The 24,074-nt window shown below is 41.9% G+C and overlaps 1 protein-coding gene across 13 annotated transcripts in view; it reads left to right on the top strand.

The window, feature by feature from the left end:
* The window catches only part of ptprt (protein tyrosine phosphatase receptor type T), a 284,214-nt gene that overhangs the window by 65,986 nt on the left and 194,154 nt on the right, over positions 1-24,074 (top strand). For all 13 annotated transcript variants that reach the window (XM_067505363.1, XM_067505361.1, XM_067505367.1 and 10 more), the window contains exons 3-7: positions 5,559-5,719; positions 6,144-6,254; positions 9,508-9,589; positions 11,079-11,194; positions 13,076-13,250. In XM_067505363.1, coding sequence (XP_067361464.1) covers positions 5,559-5,719; positions 6,144-6,254; positions 9,508-9,589; positions 11,079-11,194; positions 13,076-13,250 — 645 coding nt within the window. The remainder of the gene's footprint in view (positions 1-5,558; positions 5,720-6,143; positions 6,255-9,507; positions 9,590-11,078; positions 11,195-13,075; positions 13,251-24,074) is intronic.

Here is a 24,074-nt window from a genome sequence, read left to right as displayed (position 1 = left end):
TAAGTCGCCAGCATTTGTTTTGTCATTTTGATTTCTGTCTTTTATTCGCCTCCTAAATTCCCCTTTTTGCCCCCTTAGGTATTGGCAAAGTGTCAACATTTGGCTTTTGTGTTTTGCACAAATGAAGGGAGCCAGCCAACCGCAATGTAAACCAATGTAAAAGCATTATGGAAGCTATTTGCGAGGTTTGTGTGGAGTGACAAAATTCCCAAGACACGAGCGCACACACATACACGCACACTCATTAAACACACCACCTGCTCCATTTGCTGGAATAGGGGTGAATGAATTAGATTTTGATGCTTTAAAAGCTTTTTTTCCTTTCAGCTCATATTGAAAGTAAATTTCACCCTAATGGTGAGGTGTCTGTGTTTACAAGCCGCTGATGATCAAAAGAGAGACGGAGAGACTGCGGGAGAGAAAGTTAAACAGCGAGGGAGAGAGGACAGAGGTGGGGAACGAGAGAAAGACGCAAAGAAAGGAAGGGAGATTGTAAATGGATTTTTAAAAATGGACAGACAGCGATGGAAGGAGATGCGGCGCATCAAATGGAGGAAGAGGAGGCGGGAGCACATACTCACAATTAGATGGATGAAGCGGTTGTTTGCATTTATGGTTTGGCCCATTGCCCCAATAATGACACTTCAGTTTTCGATTTGTCACTTATCAGATTACTGAAAGGCTAAGAGATACATGAGGTAAGAGTGAAATGAGGACAAAGGCAGATGAGCAATCAGGCTTGAAAACAATTTAAAATAAAACACAAAATGAGAGTTTTACAACTGTGCATGATACACTACACCACATTCCACTGCCCGGGTTCATACACAGAAATGAGGCATGCGGGGATTTGATCTCTGACATGGCCTGTGATAAATACGGAATTTGATTTCTTTTTTGGACACATGAAACACCGAGAGGAAAAACCAGATGGATGTGTGTGGGGCGAAGATGCAGGGCCATTTCTCAGAAAGTGTGTGTGTGTGTGTGTGTGTGAAATAAGTCGTGGACCAATCTGGTGTTCAGGTGTCTGACTCCGTGCCTTTTAGTATGACGAGGATGATAAGCGGCGTCATTTTATGCAACAATGGCATTTTGTCCTCCAGGTCAAGTCACGTCTGTGCTACAGCCGATGCTCTTATGCTTCCTTTCCTGTCTCACTCGTCGTCCCTGCTTTCTTTCCTTCCTTCCTGTTACTTCCCCCTCCTCTCCCTCTGTTTCTCCTCTTTCACTTATTCAATATTGAATTTACATTTATTTACAGGATCTCAAAACATAAGATATCATTAATATTATCACCTTGTTGCAGGCTCATCATTCTGTCTCCTTCCTTTCATCCATTAATAGAAAATAAAGGAGAGAAATATACACAGTATAGGGCAACTAGCTGATACTAATGGAAGAGAAATGACAGCTAGCACGTCCCCAAACAATCCTAAGTAGAAGAGTGGGATGATGTGTGTGTGTGTATTCTCCTAAGACAGTGGAGGTCTCTATGTTTGTGTGTGTTATACCTTCTGGTTTTTCTAACCAGCATCCCACGTGCTTCATAACCAGGATTCTGCTCCAGTAAAGGGACTCAGCAACTCCCCTGTCCTCCCACGCAGACACACACAAAATAGAAGCACAGACAGTGAGAGATTAACACAAAAACACTCAACATCTCTTCAAATGGAAGAGAAAAAGTTTAGTTTGGTGCACAGTAAGGGTTTATTTTCCTTTTCAGAATGCTGTCGAATGATAAATTAACATTCTTGTCAGCAAAACGCCCCAACAGTATATTACAAACCATCAGATATATTCCTTTAGTCACTTTTTTAACCAACACTGTAAATATTTAAATTAAGCATCATGTGCATTATGTTAACGATATGTTCAACGAGCTCTATGTGTATTCTAATGCTGCTTTATTCATTTTCAGAGTATTCAGTTTCTTCTTCTTTTTTTTTTTATAAATTAGTCCTTGAAAAGGGTTTAAGGAAAAATGTACCTCAGATTTGTGACATTTGTCACATCTTACCTTAGTTTTCACAATGATGAAGGCTTTTCTTCTAATGTCTTGTTGTTTAGCAAAGGCAGATGAAGCCCATGAAGGAGTGCGACACAGAAACCGTGTGGAAAAGTTGAAAAAGTTAAGAACCCTCAAACGAAACTCTAAAGACGGTGGAACCCCGCACTTCAAATGAAAGAGAAACTTCAGCGCTTCAGATGCGGAGGCTGCGCCGTAGGAAGTAAACGGCGAACAAGTTGTCATATTTAGTTAAGCATAAGTAGTGGATATAGACTAACACACATAAAGGTGCATGGGATGCAATGTGTGTTGTTTAGTGAAGGCTGTTGGTTTCCTGACTAGATTTTTTAGCCTTTATTTATAAATGATGGTTGTGCTGGTTTCTGTAGTTTTCCTTAATTGTTAAATGCCACACTGCTTTGTAAAATAATGGAAAGAATAAATCCTATAATATTATACAACCGTTGAATTAAAGAAAACACACTAACCCCTAGTTTTGCGTAACCACGGTGATAACTCAGATGTGCATAAAAGTGTTTTTTTTTTTTAAGAGTAGTCTGTGAATGAGATCTATCATCGATACAGAGCAAAAGCTCATTCAGCGAAGCACCAACGTACTGCAGTTTGTGTCTTAGGACTTACAAGGAAGTATTGATGAAATGTGGCACCAACACATAAAACAGAGCTGCGAAATGACAATTGATTTTATTAATTGAAACTCCATGAAACACTGTTATGTCTGGTGTCAAGTTTCACTGTGGGCATCACATTTTCAACATCTGATTCATTCACTGCCCACTGACTGAATGCTATTGGGAACAGACTACTGCATCCTGTGGATCCAGCAGAGCCACTGGGCTTTAGGTGCTTTGCTCAGAGACACTTCAGAAGATGAACAGCGCCGTTTGATTTCGAAGCTTTTGGAAAATAAAAGGCTTTTTTTAAAAATTGTCAACAGTATTTGTGAAAACAGCTTGTCTCATGTGTGTGCTGGGGTTGACCCAGTTTTTTTGGTGTGTGTGTGTGTGTTTTGACTTGTTAGACAGATTCATCAGTTTTTCTCACGTTAACAGATTGCTCCTCTCTGACCTCACAGCTGGGAAACAATGTGTGAAATGAGTGTTGTGTGCACTTGTTATTGTGTGTGTGTGTGTGTGTTTGAGACTATGCATGAGCGAATGAAAGCAAATTTGTCGGCCTTAGTGATATTGTATAAAATGGATCTTTGCTATAGCACATTGTGATTCAAACATGTTGTGTTAGATGAATTTTGTGTGAGCATGTTTTGCATTTACAAGCTTGGTGCATATGGGTCAATTCGTGTGCATGCAATTTTTTTTTTTTTTTTTTTTTTTTTTTCACCAACTGAGACTGTTCTGGTGGAGAATCATCACACACATTGTCTTCCTGTCAAGTCAACTTTATTTTAAAAGAGACTCAAAAATGAAACAAATCTCTTTACAAAGAGCTTTGCAGAACAGCAGCACAAATCTTTCTGAGTTTAGAGAGTAAGGTTACAGTCGTGTGTGTGTGTGTGTGTGTGTAAGCGCGTGCATGTAGGTGTGAATAAAAAATGTAATCCGGTCTAGTTTATCTAAGTAATTGGAAAACAACATTTTCTGAGAAATAATGTGGAATAAAGTGTAATTACCTGAAAACACTCATGAATTGCGTCTGTGTGATTAAAAACAGAGCTGTGATATACATGACTGTGTGTTTGTACTTAAATTTATGGTAATATCCGCAGTGGAAAAGACAAACCACAAGGTAGATCTCCAGAAGTAAAGCCACGTTAAACCACGGTTGCAGCATAGGTCATAAACACACCTTTTTGTGAAAATCTCACAGTTGTGGCCCAAAAACCTGTGTGTGTGTGTGTGTGTGTGTGTGTGTGTGTGTGTGGTGCTCAGACTCAGGTGCTTCTTTTTTTTTAAAAACATCACAGCACTGCCCTGTAAAATCAAAGTGCCATGACATCCAGGCCAGTGTTTCTGATAAACCGTCTGAGGCTTGTTCCTGAAATCTGCAGTTGGGATCTGTACGTGCAGAGAAAGTGCATCTTAATGTGAGATGCACTGAGTACAGTTTGAATCAGTGGATGCTGCTCTGTAGGCTTTAATGTTCTCTTCTTCACATTATATAAAGCCAAAAGAGCAGGAGAATATTAAAAACCGAATGCAGAGTGAAGTCACACAGTACTAATATTTTGCTCTCCACTGCACACATCTACATTAATTCAGTACATTTTCACACCTATGCACTGAATGCGTTGGAACGGCACCGTCACACCTGCTTGGTTCAGTGTTTCCCCATCTCTTGCCAAATAGTCTCCCAGTCACTTCGAGCTCTCCATCCAGCTGGTGGCAGCCGGCCAAATGGAGCCGGCCGATCCATAAAAGTTCCATCCCGCGCCATAAAGCGGGGACCCAAAGCGCACTTAGACGAGGGCTCGACAGGGAGAATGTGTTTTACGTCGGGGTCCGGAGCCCTCGAGGCGCGGACACATTAGGGCTTTGATATAATGTACGACTCTGGTGAATTTAACAAGCGTGAAATATTTTTGGCTGAATGGCACAAAGGTGCCCGACTCCTGCGGCCGCGAACCAGTACTTCAGATATTAGTTCACCAAAGTCTACTGACAGCTGGTCCCTGATACAGTGGGAAAGAAATAAAAGCTGAGAAGATGCAGATTTGGAAACTGGTTTGACCTTGTTGGTCTAGTTCAGAAAACAGCACTGACGACAAAACAAACCAAATGTAGTTTGAAGCTGTTTTATCTCACGTCAGGGATAAAAGCCCCACATTCCTCCTATATAAGACCCCCCCCCAGGACTGAGAGACACAAAACAAGTAGAAATGAGACTTGTTTGTAACCATTGTGTCCACTTTCAGCCTTTTGTTGGTCTTTTTCCGCCCATTTTTTTGTGCATTTATTTGTTTCTTTTTGATACTTGCTTAATCTCTTAGTTTGACTCATCTGGTCTCTTTTTAGTATTTTTTGGTCTAATTTCTGCATTTTGTTTGTACATAATTTTTTCTATGTCGTTTGCTTTTTTTGTCTTTTGACTGAGCCTTGTAACTTTCAATTAATAAATATTCAAATTCCCCTCATACAAGGGCTGTGGTCTGTGGTCCCCTGACCTCTGGGAGCCCTGGGCCTGGTAGCCCTGTTCGGTAATCCACGCATGTACTTTATACACAGCTTGTATACAGCTTGTCAGCATTGCCTGTTAAATCCTTACGGTGTCGGTGGTCCGTGACCACCCAGTCTGTCTGTGCAGTGACTGCACGTGTGTGGAACAGATCAGCAAATGTGAGCATCCAGCATAGCAGAAACCCACTTTAATGTCTATTTTTAACTATATCCCAGTCTCAACCCCCAATTTAAGAGATTTCAGTGGAGCCAAGACTAATGTGACCCCGGAGAAGCGACTGCATTGTATTAAGTAGAAAGAACATGCCGGATTACATCAGTTAGATCTAAGAAATCCCGTGTCATTGCACTGTTAATATGTATGTCGTTCCCCCCTGGGCCTGTTTCTTCAGGTTCGTTCATGGTGGTGAATGCATCGGGTCGGGCTTCGGGGCAGAAGGCCCACCTTTACATGCCCACCCTGAAGGAGAACGACACCCACTGCATCGACTTCCTGTACTCTCTGTCCAGCCAGGATGGAGCCAGCCCAGGGACACTTAATGTCTACATCAAGGTGTGTTTTTACTGCGAGTGTGTGTGCGTGAGTGACAGGTGAAGGAGGCTGATGGACTGAACGAGCAAACCTCTGCTCTCTGTCAAGGAGAAGGGATTGAGTGTTTATGTAGGGGGGTGTGTGAGAGAGAGGGGGAATGAATAGGCATTTAGCTAGTGAGCAAGTTTGTCCTACTTTACTGCATCTGACAGAGATCGTTTATATACGTATAAATGATGAGAGAGAGAGAGATGGTTAGAGTGGAGTTACGTTGATTGAATGTGTGTTGTATTGAATTTATTGATTGATGTGTTATTTGGGAGCACTGGTTTTCACTAGTAATGTCTGAAACGGTTGCTTTGATTAACGGTAATTACAGTTAAAACTGTAATAAACGTAAAAAATCCGCCCTTTTTAAAAAAAATGTTATCATCTTGTCCTGCAGGTGAATGGAGGCGCGCAGGGCAACCCAGTGTGGAACGCCTCCGACACGGTCACCGAAGGCTGGGTGAAGGCGGAGCTGGCTATTTCTACATTCTGGCCCAACTCCTATCAGGTAACACGCACACAGAGCAGAGACACGATGAAGTATTTTCCCCTTTCTCCAAATAGAGACCTGCTCTGCTTTAAGCATCCTCTCACTGTCCAGTAGGAAAGAGGAGAATGAAAATGAAGGATTTACGCCTGTATTTCAATGTGACAGACATCTGTGATTACAGACTAATGTCCCGTGTCAGCAGATAAGGTCAGCTTTTGACATGGACGCCCAGCATCGAAGCAGTCAAGTTAAGGAGGTTTAAATGTTTTAATTTGTGCCCGCAGATAATTTCCGCAGCTGCAGACGTGTCTGTGTTCAGTTATTGGGTCAGTCATCATCATTACTTTGTGTCATGATTAACAGCCTCAGTCTCCTTCAACAGCAGAGCTCACATCTAGAAAACACAGCACATTCAACACGTTGTCATCACACGGCGTCAGATATGACGCGTCCCAAGGCGCCAAATTGCGCCGCTTTTTTACATCCGTGTGTGTATCATACTGAGGTCACACACACTCGAGGCTCCAGGAGAACCACTAGTGTGAAGGAAAACAACTTCAGGGTATAATGTGTAACCTTAAAGAGACATCAGTTAGGTTGAGGCAAGACGGTGTCGGTCCCGAGCAAAACAACTCGTGCCAAATCAACAACACGTTCCGCTGTGCCGACGCCTGAAGGGACAAGCCCAAAGTTGTTGATTGCACTAGATAACCACACTACTTATCTACTCAGTATGTGGATCTTCTTGTAGCAGGGAATTACTGCGTTAGGTATCGACTAATGCTGAGCAACTCACATTTAAATTATGAGAACATAAATCTCGCTTATACCTGTGTCTATGGTGCCACATGCTAAAGCTGTAGCATTTACTGTGTGTAAAAGTAGGTGACCACAATTGGATTGTTAATAAGTCATATTTATTCATATATTTTATATTCATTTTAATAATGTTGTGATTCACTAGGACCACTACCTCATCACTTTACAGGTAGAAAATGACCAACAAGCCTTTCACTCTTTTCCTCTAACACTGTAAAACAAATCTGTTGCCATTTCCTGGCTCTGTGTGTGTGTGTGTGTGTGTGTGTGTGTGTGTGTGTGTGTGCATCTTTGTGTTTAAAGGTGCAGACACACACACCCTGCTGTGTTATTTTATTGAAGTAGCACAAAGGCGACTGTTTTACCTAATGACTGAGCTCTGATCAATAAATGAAGCCGCCCTGCGTCGCACACACACACAGATGGTAACCGAACTGAATTAAAGTGTGTGTTTGTGTGTGTTTCCTGCCCTAATGAGGGAGCGATCCCTCCCATGGAGAAATCACACTTTCATTTCCTATAAAGATAAAACACTTTGTCATATTAAGGTAGAGACCACTGTGAGGGCAAGACCAAACTTTTGGGCCAAGTATCACTTCCTTTTAAACACGCTACATTTTCATCTATGCGCTGCAGTAGGTCATGGTGTGTTGTACCAATTTAGCTGGAAGAAGTTTCTCAGCGCATGTGGACTTTTTCCACTGCACGTTTTCACAGATTAATATGATAAAACACAATATTTCTTTCATATTGTGCTCGCATGTTTTAACACCATTTGATTCAGTGTTGGTACTTGGCCATGTAAACACAGTCTGAACTGCGAGATGGGATTTAAAAAAATAAAATAACATTTTTACCCACTGAACAAATCAATGCCAAAACTTTGTAGTGTAGTAACTCAATCTGCAAACAGAGAGGTCTGACTGATTTATTGTGGCCAGAATCAGTCATCAAATAATGAAGAACATGTCATTAGGGTCTCATGCTGGTTTTGAAACCACTATCATACTATATATATATATATGTCCTCTATAAGTCCAGTCCCCAATGTTCCTCTTACCTTAACCAGCTTATGAAACTGCCTAAACAAAACCATGAAATGCTTTTAATAACGCTATAGTCAGACATACGGTACTGGAATTTGTACCACATACTTAGGCAGAAAAAATTTGATGATGTTTGCTAACATCTCTTTGACATGTTCAGTATCGATGTATTTGCAACTCGATATTTACACCGTACATTCAACATATTGTACCTATGTCCATACAAAATATAATGCGGTAGTAATAACAAGCAATTTGATTGTAGAGAAATATATTGTTCCGAAACAGGGTTTGTTGCTGAGTGTAACAATCTTATTAACAATCTTTTCTAAGTTTTCCTTCTGCATGCCAGTCAAAGTTTGCATAGTAATTGCATTTTGTTATCTTAGCATGTAGCTGTGTAACTGTATATAGCTACATGCTAAGCTACCAAAATCCGAAACTTAGGAAAAACTAAGTAATGAGCAAAAACTTTTGTTAAATACTTTTGGATAAAGCAAAATGTTGTTACTCGCGCCTATACAACATCCAATACATGAGCAAATAAACTTGACATGTTTAGCCTTTTTACCTTTTTGGGTCTCTGTCCCGCCTCTGACATATTGAGCCACTGTAACAAAAGTCGTACACACGATGCAGAAACACATCAAAGACACACAGTGCAATAACACAGGGCCAATAAATGATGTTGAAGCTGATGTTTTATTGTAACAATGTCGCCGAAATTGTACTTTGGCGAGGTACAAGAAAATGTCTCCCCAATATACTGACGTCTCAGTTAACAAAGACGACTGGTGCTGTCAAAATGTTATTGCATCAAAAAGTGTCGGTGACTTTTAGAAACTTGACATGACTGCCAGAGAGGAGGATTTATTTTTGGAAGAAAACGGAGCAAGTGAAATCATCTCACATGAATTCAAAATTCAGTCTGAGTCTCTGCTTATACTGCTGAGGATTCTGACAAGTACAGCACAGAGGTATATGTGAATGTGTGTGGGTCACGAGTGCATGGCCCCACGACAGCCCTGCTGACTGTTATTCTCACTCTGTGTGGAAGAAAATGTAAAAACTGAAAAAAAGACGGAAGGAGACATGAATATAAGGGAAAAGATGGAGGGAGGTAGGAAGGGAAAACTGTAGCAGGGAGGCAATGAGAGGAAGACAGAGACGGAAAAAAGGAGGAGGAGAAGGGGGAGCATATGTGGTTGGCATAAGGACTGAGACAGGGGGATGAAGGGATGAAGTAAACAGAGGAAGAGTTGCTGACTTTATGGGAAAAATCCTCTGGGGTTTCCATGTGAGCCTCGCAGGGGTGTCAAGATGTTGCAATGTGTGAGTTTCATAACTTTTGGAGAAAACTCTGGTCCAACCTGATTCTTTCTTTCGCTCCTTTGTTTCTCTCTCAGGTAATATTCGAAGCAGTCTCGGTCCAAGGCCACCCAGGGTTCATTGCCATTGACGACATACGGGTCCTGGCTCACCCTTGCCGTAAGTGATTTTGCGCGTGTGCATGTGAGTCTCCCAATGGTTGACCCTGCACAACTGGGGCCCCACTGAGCATCATCTGTTTTGTAGACCTCCCTCACGCAAGGACAGATTGTGAGGTTTGCCGACAGACTGCAGAGTGCCAGGAAGAAGGGCCAGACTCGGAGTCTTCATCACTCAAACCTGACAGAAACACTTTGCTTCACAAAAAGTCTGGTCTGCTTACTGCAACAATCCATGGCCCACTTACCCTCTTTCTGTCTTCTCAGTTTTGCTCCATCACATTCGCTCTGGTTCTGACACCGTGTGGTGCATTTTGCCTCATACTTGCAGATACCAAAAGATGGTGTTATTACTCTTAGATATTTAGCTATTCACAAATCAAGACGCCATCATGTGAGACGAGCCGTTTTTATTTTAATTTGGACGACTGGAAACAAGCTCACCTTCATGTCCAAGGCCTTGTCATTTGTAGCCACCTGACCATCAGTGTCGGGGCGAATTATCATTGTTAAATGATCGATGCAGACCTACCTCTGTTTGCAGACAGTCAGAATGAAATTAACCGGTGGCAGGCTGGTCTCAATGCCGGGACAAAGTCACTCAGTGTCTGGCTGTCTGTCTCACTGTCTGCCTGCTCGTCTGTCTTCTATCCGTCCAACGACCCATCAAGCCCTGCTTGCTGTTGTTGTGGGTTTTCCTGCAAGTCTTATTTCTTATTGCCAGTATCATTTGCTAATAAAACCCAGTGTGAATTTACTACGTCTTTAATTTCACGATATCGTCTTTTAGCATCCGGCCAACTGTTTTATTCCATGATTATGGAATTTTTTATTAGTTCAGACAGCCTGAGGAGCCACGCAGACCCAATTAAGCTAAAAGACTCCACACTATTAAAGGTGGGCCGGAAGATTGAATCATGTCAACTGGACTTCTTTCTTCTTGGTTAGCAAACGTTTCTCTACGTATCCAAGCAGTTTCTCCAGTCTGAATAAAGTGGTAAAGAAACCCTGTTATTTCCTCAAGAGTAGGCTTGGTTCCACCCTGGCCTGAAAAAGCTCATTAAGGTGGGAGGTGGGAACAGGTTGGAGTCATCGAGACGTAACGATTACGACCCTAACCCCCTATACCCCTAAGATGGGTGTGGCCACCTCTTGGTGGATGTGTGAAGTTGTCTTAATCTTCCTGTGGATGGATGAGAGGGCAGCATGGGAGGCAGGTTGAGGCTGAGGCCACCTCCACCTCCTCTGAGATATTGTTACATCTTGGTGACTCCACCCTGTTCCCACCCCCGACCTTAATGAGCTCAAGGACAAGAGGAACAGGAGTCAAACCACTGACCTTGTGTTTTTCTTTTTTGTTTTTTTTTTAGAGCTACTCTATCAACAGAGCAGATTTTTGTCTCTAACTACAAAATATATGTTACGAACATACGGGGGCGTCTGTCTAGCTCCAGCATTTCCTTAGTGTCAATTTCTTGTTTGTCTTGCAGGTAAAGCGCCTCATTTTCTGCGACTGCAGAATGTGGAGGTGAACGTGGGTCAGAACGCTACGTTTCAATGTACTGCTGGAGGCAAATGGTCTCAGCACGACAAACTCTGGCTACAGGTTAGTAACTTTGTTTCACTAAATAAAAAAACAATAATTTGTGGTATCAGCTCAAAAATGTGCATGTGCAAAAATTTGTGTTTAGGAAGGTCACATGGCAGGATAAGTCAGAATATTTCAAAACTGCACTCTAAAAACTGGTGGTACCTACAAAGTAGTGGGTAAAATTTTAGGAATCGGCGACATGTCGACGTACTTGACTATGTAAAGATGTGTGACCAAACAGCACGGGGCTCTGCGAGCTCTGCAAGTTGAATTATTTTGCTGTTGAACTGCGAAATGTAGATTACGCCACATTCCTTCAACTTAATTGGAGCTAGTCTGTAAAACACAGATCACCAGTTGAGACTGGAGAATAAAGTCCCGCAGTGCAGACTTTGTCATATTTGTTTGTTTAAAGAGAAGCTGATTGAATAAAATATTAAAAGATAATCGCTTTTTATTTTTACTAAATTAATTGAAAAATAAAGAAGAGCTTATTGGGGCTGTGGCATTTCCTCGTGGGGTAACTTCTGCATATATGAAAAGATGTAGAAAATACCAATTTTACAGGCGAATTTAATGATCTGCAAAGCAAGAAAGTTCTACATTAAGACGTCTCAATTTGCATTATGGTTCTCATTCAACAGCCACTTGCTACTGGCTAAAATATGCACTGGCTGTTGTCCACTTCTGAAACTCAATAGCGTTAATTGGTAGCCATGTTTTCCTAGTGCTGTTTTTATAGTTGACTGCCGCTAATTAAAGTGTTAATTGACGAACTCCCGCCAGTCAATCAGGAAAATGCAACTTAAACAGTTATAATAAATGAACAGGTGACTTTATATTGTGCTTAATATTTTGTACTGACCAATAGAAATATCCTAAATATAAAAATGATACAGAATTGAGTACACTGTGGCAGACATTTCAAGCCTTCCCAGGTCTATTTCAGAATTGATTAAAAATCCTTGTTCTGCTTTGCACCAATGACTCCATCTCTGTACAAGTGGCACATCTGTGTGTGTGTTCACGCCCGTGTACTAGTTTGCCCGTGTGTGCACTGGCAAGCTTACGTGTTTTCACTCGACATGAGTGTCAGCCACTGAGAATGCCGCTGCGTTGTGTAATGACATTTGCCAAGTAGAGCTGCTTGAATGTTTCTTCCAAATGACAGATAATACTACAGTGGTGGGGTGGGGGTGGGGGGGTGGGGGGGGGGAGATTGGATGTGGAGATGTGGGGATCATATGCAAAGCAGAAAGTGGCAGCAGCACTCTTTTTGATTTCACGTGTGGCTTGCTCGGGTTCAAATTGCTTCTGTTTCATGCCAGAACAGAGACCAATAAGGGGTCATCACTGTGTCATTTGTTGATGCAGGTCTCTTGGAATCCTCACAAAAACCACCCAAAATACTTCTTATCACTGCATTTACTTTCCAAAGCATCATCCCTTATGTAACCACCATTGCTAAGTGCGATGGTACGGTGGCTTGAGCGCGCGGCGGCAAAAGCAGCACCAAGAAAACTAATGTGTCGATGAGATTAAACCTTTGGTCAAGTCAATATCAAATATTTTTGAGTGTTTCAGGTCCAGTTAACTGATAGTTCACACACTTTTCCTAAATTTGAGCCTTCTCTCCATTAAATCTGGGAACATGAAGATCATATTTTATGCTTTTGTACATCTCTACAGACCACTTAATGTTTTGCTTCATAAAATTGAGTTTCACCTTAGTATATGACTTTGGATATATGATCGGGCCTTAATTAAAACTGCATTCCCTGTCAGGTGAAAGCAGCCATCTTGAGCTCATATAGCGTCACCTGAAAAACCTACTGTAGCAATCTGAGAACACGCTAAAAGGCTCTTGCTAATAATAACTTTTTCCCCTTCATGCAGCAATGGAACGGCAAAGACACAGCATTAATGGTGACCCGGGTGGTAAACCACCGGCGTTTCTCCGCGACCGTAAGCGTTGGCGACACATCGCAGCGGAGCACCAGCCGCTATCGCTGTGTCATCCGATCAGACGGCGGGTCAGGCGTGTCCAACTATGCCGACCTCATCGTTAAAGGTTCGTTTTCCTGTTCATCTAAACCCCACGTAGGAGTCAAAGTACCTGCGGTGTCTTTGATGAATTTTAATGGGTGAAAGAAACCCGATCAGTGTGGATGGAGCAAAGTGGGACAACATCTCTAATGTAGAGAAAGTGAGAAACAAGCCTGGGTGGTGGTTGTGTATGTGTTTGACTGTTGCTCATTAGTGTTGTGAGAATGCTGAGGATGGAATACTGAACACACTTCACACTAGTGACTAGAAATCACAATGAGCCCTCGCTCTCTCCTACTCTCTCCGTCTCTGTCAGTTCGTTTACTTCCTGTGTTTGTCTCCTGTTCCCTTCTTTTCTCTAATGGTTTGAATTTCACGCCATGGGAACGACTTTATATACACACACGGAAACTTTAAGAGGGTTTTAAGAGACAACAAAGGTTAGGGTTAGACACAAAAACTTCCAGGTAAAGTTAAGTTAAAATATAAATTACATAAATAAAAATTGCTACAAACAGTGACAGTAGCACAAGTACATTACTTTCTTACTATAGTAACCATTGCACCATGTTGTCTCACGATCATCATTAAAGCCCGTCAACAACGTCTCGCACGGGAGTTGAATCCTGGTCTTCTGTGGGGAAAATCCAGTGTATTATTGTCCCATCCAACACTCTGTCCACCTGTCTTCACTTTATATAGTACATCATAGCGTTAGACTGCTGACTGCTGGAAGTTGTTGATTTCACCAGAAGATGGACCTTTAGAGAAGGTGGTTAAGCTTAGGCAGCAAGTAGGTTTAAGTGGTTAAGAATAGGCCTTTGGTCAAGGTAACGAGCCCCGGGAAATTCCAAAAACATAAACTTTTGATTAAAAAAAAGACAAAAAACATAATAAGTCATAAAGAAAAAATATTGTTTTCCTTATCTTGCTCATCCTCATCTGTCCGCTCTGCTCTTGTTTTCATTGCTTTTCGCCCCTGCTCACCTCCTGTTTCCCTCATGTATTTATCTGTGATAAATCCCCCTCGTCGAGGACATTGAAATCCTCTAATGCCATCCACTCAGCTCCGCGATCGCACTCGATACGAAGGCAGAATCACGAGTCTTCGTGATTTACTATCCTGCTCGTCAACCCACGGCTCATGTGAACAACCGTAAATACAGTGGCGTCCTGCTGTGAAAGATATTGATGCACTGAGGAGGATGGGTAATGTTGTTGTAGGGCCTTTGATAGAATTATAGCATCGCAGCTATCTGTTGTTGTCAGACATAATTACATCCTCTTACCTCTTGCAGTCTCTTTTTCTTGGACTCACGTTTGAATTCTTTGTCTTCGTTCATCTCCGTCTCTACCTTCCGCTCATTCATTTATTTGGGTGTGGGAATACAGAAAAGTATTTTCTCTCTCTAATTGTAATTGTAATCGGCACTAAAAGTGTAAACTGGAGTTGACAGAGCCTGCGATATAGAAGTTATCACAGCCTTAACATGAAAGTGTTATCACTCACACACTGTAAGCTGATTTCAGTTCTGATCCTACACTGCCCCAAACATATGCAATAATCAATATTAGGTACAGACTGTTTCTGTTCCGTTTGGCCTTTGTGGTCTGTAGACATTATATAGCGACGTTATTGTACCTTTACGCAAACAACGGCCTGTCACTTGGGCTGTACACTCCAGAAGTGCACATATACTTTTCACACTGGGTACTTATTTGTACCCTTGTGATAACAGGTGTACGCATTATTCAGCACCTTACTTAAGATTATATATAAACGTCATTACTTTGACTAATTTAGTTGATAATAAATGCACTTGATAATTGTGAGAGCAAAATTTCACATCCACAAATCTACTCAAAGAAATCCTGTAATTATACACATATGTACCTAAACTAAGAGGTAGGAAAATACTTCCCACAACCTTGTATTGTCTTTAGGTGTCTCTTCTCTCTGCTACACTAGCTACTACCCCCAGTGCTCCAAGCAGTCGTCATTATGATATTTAAAAATCACCAGAAACAATTGAAATTCCCGGGTTGGTTAAAAGACCGAGCCTCACTTTTAAAGGCAAATATCTCTGCACAGCAGCAGCACTGACACACAAGCTTTTGACTGTAATTTCTTCTACACTGATACGTTTTTTTAACAAAGTTCGAATAAAAAAATAATATATATATATATATATATATATATATATATATATATATATATATATATATATATATATATATATATATATATATATATATATATATATATATATATATATATATATATATATATATATAAAAATGTGCATACTTTACCTCAAAGATCAGTTTAAATTGTGCTCGTGTCATCAAATGTAAGCATATTTATGTAGTGCAAAGGGATTGTGCTAGTTATTTAATGGAAGTGAGGCTGTGTGACTGAAATTAATTCAAATATAGAGACATGCTGCCCTAAATTATGCTCTCAATGCATATTTGGTGTGAATTATGCTGTTAACCTTATTTGGTGTGAAGGATGTTTTAATCTTGGGGGAGGCTGGTGTGTGTGTGTGTGTGTGTGTGTGTGTGTGTGTGTGTGTGTGTGTGTGTGTGTGTGCATTACTGCACTGTTTTGATTAGATGATAGTCCAGGGACTGAAACTGTCATTACCATCTGTTAGCAGAACACACAGCCTGTACTCCTGAGACTGCCTAAATGTGGGTGGGTGGGTGTGTGTGTATTGCTTAGCCCACTGTTCCTCAGTGTCTGTCCTCTTTATGTTGGTGATTATTACACATGGGGACTTAAATCTTGGTTATACAGTCACATAATGTTAATCATGATATTTCTAGAGGAATTCCTTGGTATGAAGCTAAGTCGGGACTGGGTAGGTAGTGATTAGAGTTAGGGTGAGGGTACGACCCCGGGACGTGCATGTGATTCAGTGTAATGTCCTCTGAAGCGATGCAAACATGACTCTGTGCGTTTGCGTAAAGCTCAGGTGCTGTCAGCCATGCACCGTGCCAGGGGAATAGACACGGTGAAAAAGAAAAGAACTGGAACATGACAAGCACACATCCATGAGCAAACCTCCCTGAAGCCCCTTTGTAGGTGTGGTGTGTGTTGCTCAATGTGTGTATTTTGGTGCCATTGTCCTTGCTGTGTATGCATGCTTGCCTTTGAGTTGTTTAATATTCCATTCAGTCATGTGTGGTTGTATCATCTGTGCTTAACTTGTGTGTGTTTGTATGTGTGTGTGTGCATGTCTTTTCATTTGTGTGTACATGTGAGAGATGGTGATTGTGTGTCCAAATTAATTTGTGTGTGTGTGTGTGTTCTTCTGGGCTGCTAAGTGAAATCAGGGTTAATTAGTGTGTTGTTCAGCCAGGTGTGACCAGGGGAATCTGGAGAGAGACACTTCTCATATTACAGCCCCCCTCTGTGTGTGTGTGTGTGTGTGTCTGAGTGTGTGCTCATGCATGCATGTTAATCTGTGACACTGTGCCGCTGGCTGGACGAACAGATGATATCTTCCTTGCAGAGATCTGAAAGCAAACAGTCATAATCAAGCAACCTTCTGGTGATTTGGTTGTTGGACATACTGTACTGAAAGCAACAAAAAACATTATTTAATGTTACTCCAAACTATTTTTCTCATAGCCCCTTTGTGTTGCATGTTTAAACTATGGTGGTATAAGGTCAGTCTCGGAGAAACTGGTCCATGTAACACGTTGATCTTGACCTTCGGCATCACACATTAGCATCTGCCACGGTGTCTATTTTTGAGGATACCTGGACACCAAAAACAGAACTTCTACACACGATGGCTTTGAGTAAAAGTCTGCCAGGGCTCCTAGAAGTACAAGGTTCACATCGAATTGTTACTTTGTAAATTAACTTCTCATCTCGCCCCTTTTTCCTTTAATACTAATTCTGGATGCTGAATGAGTTAGACATCAAGCTGGGGTGCAGAAGTCTCTCAGCTCCAGTCCCGACCCAAGCATCAGCTGTGTCCCTGAGTGAGAAACCGTAGCTTCTCGAGTGCAGCCTGTAGAGGCGTGTAACATACACTGTGACATGTATATGTCCTAAATGATGACAATAAAGCTTCTTATTTGTGGTTCTTTTTATAAAACTACAGTTTGGCAAACCGGCTTTTGACGGTATGAGAAATATCTCAGCAACAATGATGGATTTCATAATTTTAAAGTAACAAAAAAAACATATTGAGCAACAATAGGTTATTGTGTAAATCCCTGAAATCCTTTTCAATACTTAATGCATTAAAGTGCATGAACTGCTGCATTTTTCCCTGACACAGTCAACGAATACTTAAATGCTGTAGAAACCAGAAATGTGTTTGGCTATTTAGTGGATTTTTCTAATTGTTTCTAGTTATAATAAAATATCAGAAATAACGGAATTAAAAAAAGGCAACAGAAGTCAAAAGGCAGAAAGGAAGACATATGCAATACAATCATTAACTCTGTCCCCCCCCCACCACCATCACACACACACACACACACACCTACCTACTTCCCCATCCTCTGCTTCGTCTCACACCTCCCACATATTTAATATGGTACAGAAGTGTGCAGCGCCAGTGATATATTGTCACACCCCCTTCGATCCCTTTTAAAGAACATAACCTTGCATTAATGGCACCACCACATATTCTGGCTGTCATGGGAAATGCATCACTTTTACTGGAATAAATGGAAGAAGAATTATCTGCAAGTGTAGAAAGAGACACATTATATATATATATATGGGGTGCAGAGTTAGAAAAACATGGTAAATAGAGGGAACTAAAAGCTTTTTGTGAAAGAAGTTGAAAAAATAACTTTTTAGTTTAACAAAGTCTAAATGTGGTGAAGTGTCCTGTGTAATAAGTCATGCACACGTTGTCCAGATTGATGGGACAATAAAGGACATCCTTCATTGTCCCATTACCAGTTTGTACCCCAACCGCATTCTAACCCCTGACCCCAATCCAGGCCTGTCTCACAGTGAGCACTGGTCCAAATGGCCTCATGATGACAAACTCAAATTTCTCCACACAACCGCTGAAAAACCTTCGCACACGCAGATGTTTTTCTCTGCTCCTGTGCGTTTCTCATTTGTATGGCTCTTGTCGAACAGATGCAGTTAAAGCCCAAGGGCAACAAGGTCTCAACCGCACTCCTGGTTGTGCGTGCGTGTGTGTGTGTTTGTGTGTGTGTGTTATGCTTGTGTCAAAGAGGGAACAGCCTGCATTTCTGACATGTCTGTGTCTCAGGGGTATGAGTGCAGGCTGTATTTAGGATGTGTAGCTGCATTTGAGTGTGTGTGTGTTTTGATGTGTATGGGCATGTGGACATCGCTTTGTGTGTGTGTCTTCTGTCTGTCAGAGATAAAACTCAGTGGGGCGTAGCAGAGATCCAGGGGAGTCACTGTCAGCCAGTGCCCTGTGGACATCATGCAGAGTGTGTGTGTGTGTGTGATCACCAGGAACATGTCTGCCTCTTTCTAAATCTTCCTGGGTGGCCATAAAGCTGATTGTTGTCTGACAATTAGACCAAGCATTCACGCAGCACAGCCTCCGTGTGTGTGTGTGTGTGTTTTTACCTGATAAGGAAATCAATAGTGGAGTGGACAGCTTAGCCCTACGAGTCAGATCTGTTGAAGCCCACTAACGCTCTGAACTCCCACTGGGTGTGAACACAGCACCACCGTTGGTTTATAAAAATGTTTGACGTCCAAGTGAGGGGGTTTTATCCCAAAATGAGATGTCAAACGTTTGAAAAGGCAACACACACGATGTGTCAGACGTTTGCAGAAAATTCACACTTATCTGAGCTGCTGGCGGTTGCAGCATAAGTTGGGGCTCATTGTGACTGTCATCATTATACAGTGTGTTTCCCTGAGGGAAGTGATACGCTGTTTCTTATAGACGGCACTGCAACGCACCTGTGGAGGAATGCAAAAATGTGCAAATGTTGAAAAAAAATCCAAATGCCACACAGCCTTAACGACTCCTACATCAAGCAGCATCAACTTGTGTACTTACTTCTCTTCTAGTAAACTTGACATGCAGGTGGAAGTGTGACAGAACAGGCTTTAGATTTGGTGCTCAAGCTGTCCACGATCCTCACAGCTTGTGGGGAAGAAGCTTCTGCACAGCCTGGAGGAAGAGGTCTTGGTGCTTAGGTGTCTGCAGCCAGATGCTTCCCTACGAGGGTGAAGAGGCTGTCGCCAGCGTGGGAAAGGTCTTTCAAGGTGTCGGAGACCTTATGGGTAGAACATGTTTGTTATAGGGAGTCGAGAAAAGTGCTGATGATCTGTTCTGCTGTGTTCGCTGTTCGTTTTAACTGGCGATGTCGCAATGCTGATACCAGCATCTGGCATCAGGCCTGATCCTGCCTTTGTGTACTCGTACTCATACTCGGAATGATACTTGGGGAAACTACTCCGATACCACTTTAACCGTCGCAGTAGATGGATAAATGCCTGTGGTTTAGAGCTGTTTTAAGATAACTGACGATGACAAAAGCCGATGCAAACTCTGCTGTGCTAAAGGCGAAGATCTCGATAGTTCATGAGTATTTTAAAAGTGGTTAATAATTGTGACTGACTTGGGCACAAAAATTAACCACAAAAAGACAGGAAAACAAAACAAATGTCACGGTGGCCACATTTGCATGGCCATGCATAGAATTCAACCTGATGGTCTGGAAAAAAATCGAAATTGGGGGCCTTCTACCTTTTTGGTTTCCTGCTGAATGCTAGCTAGCTACTACACATCCCCAACATCTCATAAGTTAATGTATTTTAACACCTGAGTCTTTGAGGCCTCGTGGTTTGCTTTAATATTTGTATTGTTGTTCTCTTCAGGCCCAAATTCTGCCAAATGATCTTTTCATAACTGGCAAACAGTGAATCTTGGGCTTGATTTGTGCCGTGAAGGACACAGTCATTGGAGCCTTTGATGCCTGGGGTCAGATGTGCACATTTTATGATGATGTGTCGTGCACCTTAGCAATGATAGAATACAAATTCAGCCTTTCAGGTACACGGCCCCTAAACCGAGATTCAGTTCATGTGTGTAGCCTTGAAGAAAAAACAGTGACACAATTAGGAAATATGCACATTCAAAGACAAGGAAAAAACTCACGATAGATTCAGAGGAAAGTTGTAAAATTTCATTTTGTGTTTTACATGAAAGTAATTTTTTCATTTTTTATTTATCTGCTTATATTAGTGTGTGTGTGTGTGTGTGTGTGTATCATACAGATATACTGCGTACACAACCTCTGCTTCTTTAACCAGGTCTTCAGGGCTCGCCTTAGGGGATATGTGTGTGTTGTTGGGGGGGGGGGGGGAGTTCGCCATGCCGTTGGTATGCCATGCCCATTGCTCTGGCGTGTGTGTGTGTGTGCACGCAGGTGTGTGTGTCTGGGAGAGCGTGGACACTTCACACAGAATTTCTGACGAGAAACATAAGTAATGCATGAACTAGTACGGTGAGCAGGACTGGAGACGAGGGGAGCAGAGGAGACGGGATGCGATGAGGAGGTGAAAAGTTGAAACCAAAGACGAGGGAGCAGGAGAGGACGGTGAGAAAGTGATGGGATGAGCAGACGGTGCACAACCGTACAACATGGGAGGTTATGGAAAATAGAAAGTAGGGAGAACACAGCAGAGAAGGAAGCCAACAGGAAGCGGGAACATCTCTGCAATGACAACAGCAGAAAACACAAGTCAGAGCAGACAGGTGCCCACGTCTGGTTGAACTCATGCCGGTGTTCGTGTGGACATATTCTTCATTTGCTTCCACACCCGCCTGGACGGCTGTTTCATCCTCAGCAGCTTACAGTCGGCGAGCAGATAGAAGACGCCTTGGATACAGATATGTGACACAAGCGCGCAGATTTGGAAATAAGCTTTTAATCAAAGTCCGTGGAAAGATGAGACCGTTCATAACGTTCATCTCTCTGTCGACACTTAAGAAGTTAAAAACATAATCTTTCTGGTCTGACATTTAAGAAAGACAACACAATAGTTCTACGTGATGTGTTTTTCTATTTTTGCTGTAGTTTGACAACGATTTCACATGTAGAACAAACTCTGCATAAGTCAAATTCTGTCCATAGGTCTGTTTTTAAGTCCTTATATTCAAACACATGTTCATTATTCATAAACCCCACCGCCCTCTTTATAACTGCTGCTTTATTAAAATGAAACTTTGACTTCTACAGACATATTTCTCCCCACATGCAGCAGATATTACAGCAAATAATAAGCAAATGCAGAATACATGCACATAACTTTTTAAATGTAACTTTATAGAAAATTGCAACTGATTCTATTCACTCTTTAAATTTGAACAGCCAGTTAATATGTATTAACATGAAACCACTTTCGATGACATTCAGCTCGCTGTCCAGATGTTTTCTGCCAGAAATTCATTTGCAGTTTAAACAACACTGGTCATACAAGTGACCCTTATGTAATGTTTTTCCTCAACAATTTAAAATCACGATTATTTACACGAACATATTTGGAATAAGGTAAATTTTCTTTCTATATAAATCACACCCATTATGTTTGGATTTGTTGATTCATATTACTATTGTCGAATAATACTTTTGAATCCATTTTACATGAACTCACACTTGATTTCACCTCCGTTTTCCGGCAGAATGTGTAACTACAAACCGTATGATTATTGGCTGTCAGTTCTTTAGTGACAGCAGGGAGGCAGCAGGAATAATAGAAGCACACGGGGCAGAGAGCAGCTACTGATGCTGATACTTGGAGTGTTAGCCAGCATCACATTTTGTCAAGTCAGAGCTAGAACCACTCTTCTTCTGTTGTTTTTGAAGAGTTTGTGTGAGAAAGCAGGGGCTCATGGGATTGAGGGCAATATTTCTGTGCAGAAGACTCAGACCGCTGAGGGGGGAGGGGGGGGGATTAAATGTGTGTGCTTGTGTTTAACAATGTGAAAAAACCTCCAGTTCTCACATGTTTACATGTTTTTTATGTAACAGCATCTCTTAGAGTGTGTGTGTGTGTGTGTGTGTGTGTGTGAGAGAGAGAGAGAGAGAGAGAAGTAGCAGGTGTCTGCCTCAGTGAATTTACTGTGAGTAGTGGGGAATCAAATCTTATTTGGCATGATACTTGCTTCCTCCCTTGGGTGTGGAACACACTGTGTTTGCCCGTCGCCTCATCTTCTTCCTTTCTTTCCTTATTTTTCCTTGTCGTTCTGTTTTTCTTTCTTCTGTCTTTCCTTTGAATTTATCGAGTCTGTCCATTTCAGTCTCTTTTCTTTTTTCTTTCTTCCCTTCTTTTCCTTTATTTTCTTTCGTCCATTGGTTAGTTCTTTCTATTTTTCTTTCTTGTCTGTCCTTTGTGATAGATGGAGGCTGTGTCAATGTGCTGTGAGTCTTTTGATTAAAGCATTCTTTGTGACCAGAAGAGAACGTTCCCATGCTGTGTGTGTGTGTGTGTGTGTGTGTGTGTGTGTGCGCGAGTGCTGAATTCATTATAGTAACATGCCTGAGGGAGTAGAAGTGTTATTCACAGGTGTATACACACACACACACACACAGACACACACAGCATACTGAAGCCCTCAATCCCCAGGACTTGGAGAAATGTGTTTATATAAAAGTCAGTAGCAGTTGTGAGCTGGTAAATACCAGTGAGAGACTGCACACAAGGAAATAACAAAAGAGTAATTCAGTTAGATTAGGAATTAGGGAAGTGTGACGGAAGAGGACGTACGTCAGAGGGGACACCACTCACAGCAGGAGGCTCGGACTATTGCTGCTGGTGTGATGGACCTGCTAAGAGTCGGAAGCTGAGCATGCAGAGATGTAGAGAACATAGCCAGGGCTGTCAGCGGGTCGCTTTTATATACACTCAGTCGACAGGTGAGCCGGAGCTTCTCCCCTCAGAGACACTGCAATCACAAGGGTAAGACAGGAATGTTGTCCGTTCGCAGCATGTGGAGGCTGATTCCCAGGTCCCAGGATGATGTCGGAAACGTACCAACAAACAGAAATCTTTTCCTCCACAAATGGGATGTGTCAGATGATGGTTTGTTGGACCGTGGCTTCACCCAGACATGAGCACACCAACATCAGCAACTGCATTTTCTAATCATATGATGCCTGGTTATTGTCGTCATGCACCAAAAGCCCAACAGCTCCATTGATGGAGCAGCACCAATCGCTGATGAAATTACATCACTTCAAACACGGGCTACTTTCATTTCTCCAAAGCAGAAGTTTTGGGCAACAATTTAAAATTGCCATCCATCCAAGAGGAATTAGCTTAACTCGAACGTGCAGCACCTGGTGTCCGTCACTCACATTTGATGAGCTGCACTGATAATATCATGCTTATCTCTGTGGGTCAGCATGTGAGAGCATGTTCCTATCTGTCTTATCTGTGTCAGATGAGCTGCTCGGTCTAAGGAGCTGCAAAATATGTTTCTGAAAAGACAGAGTGCCGAAGAGAAGCAACACAAATTATTTGGAGGAAGAGAGAAAAATTGTAAACCCTGATTAAACAGCAGCAATTCGGAAACACGTACTGAAGTCGATGTGTAAAAGTGGAGAGTGTTACTAACATTTTGATTACATTCTCTTTCTTGGTTCACCCGCAAATTAAGTGATTTTTGAAAATCTGCTGTTATTGTCCCAGCGACTCTACTGCATCAGGGGACTGAACCGGCAACTTTTCGATTTCCATTCAGCAAAGCTCGTCCATAATGATCTTCCTGTGTGCCAGTCAAAGTTTTCCCAAACAGAATCAGAAACTAAAACTGCCTTCAAAAATGTGAATTACTTTTAATTCATTGTGAAACTTGGGCGACGAGCTAAACGC

The sequence above is a fragment of the Channa argus genome, chromosome 5 (genome assembly GCF_033026475.1).
Source record: "Channa argus isolate prfri chromosome 5, Channa argus male v1.0, whole genome shotgun sequence".
Taxonomy (NCBI): domain Eukaryota; kingdom Metazoa; phylum Chordata; class Actinopteri; order Anabantiformes; family Channidae; genus Channa; species Channa argus.
The sequence above is the reverse complement of the archived record's forward strand: the minus strand, read 5'-3'. Positions and strand labels throughout refer to the sequence as shown.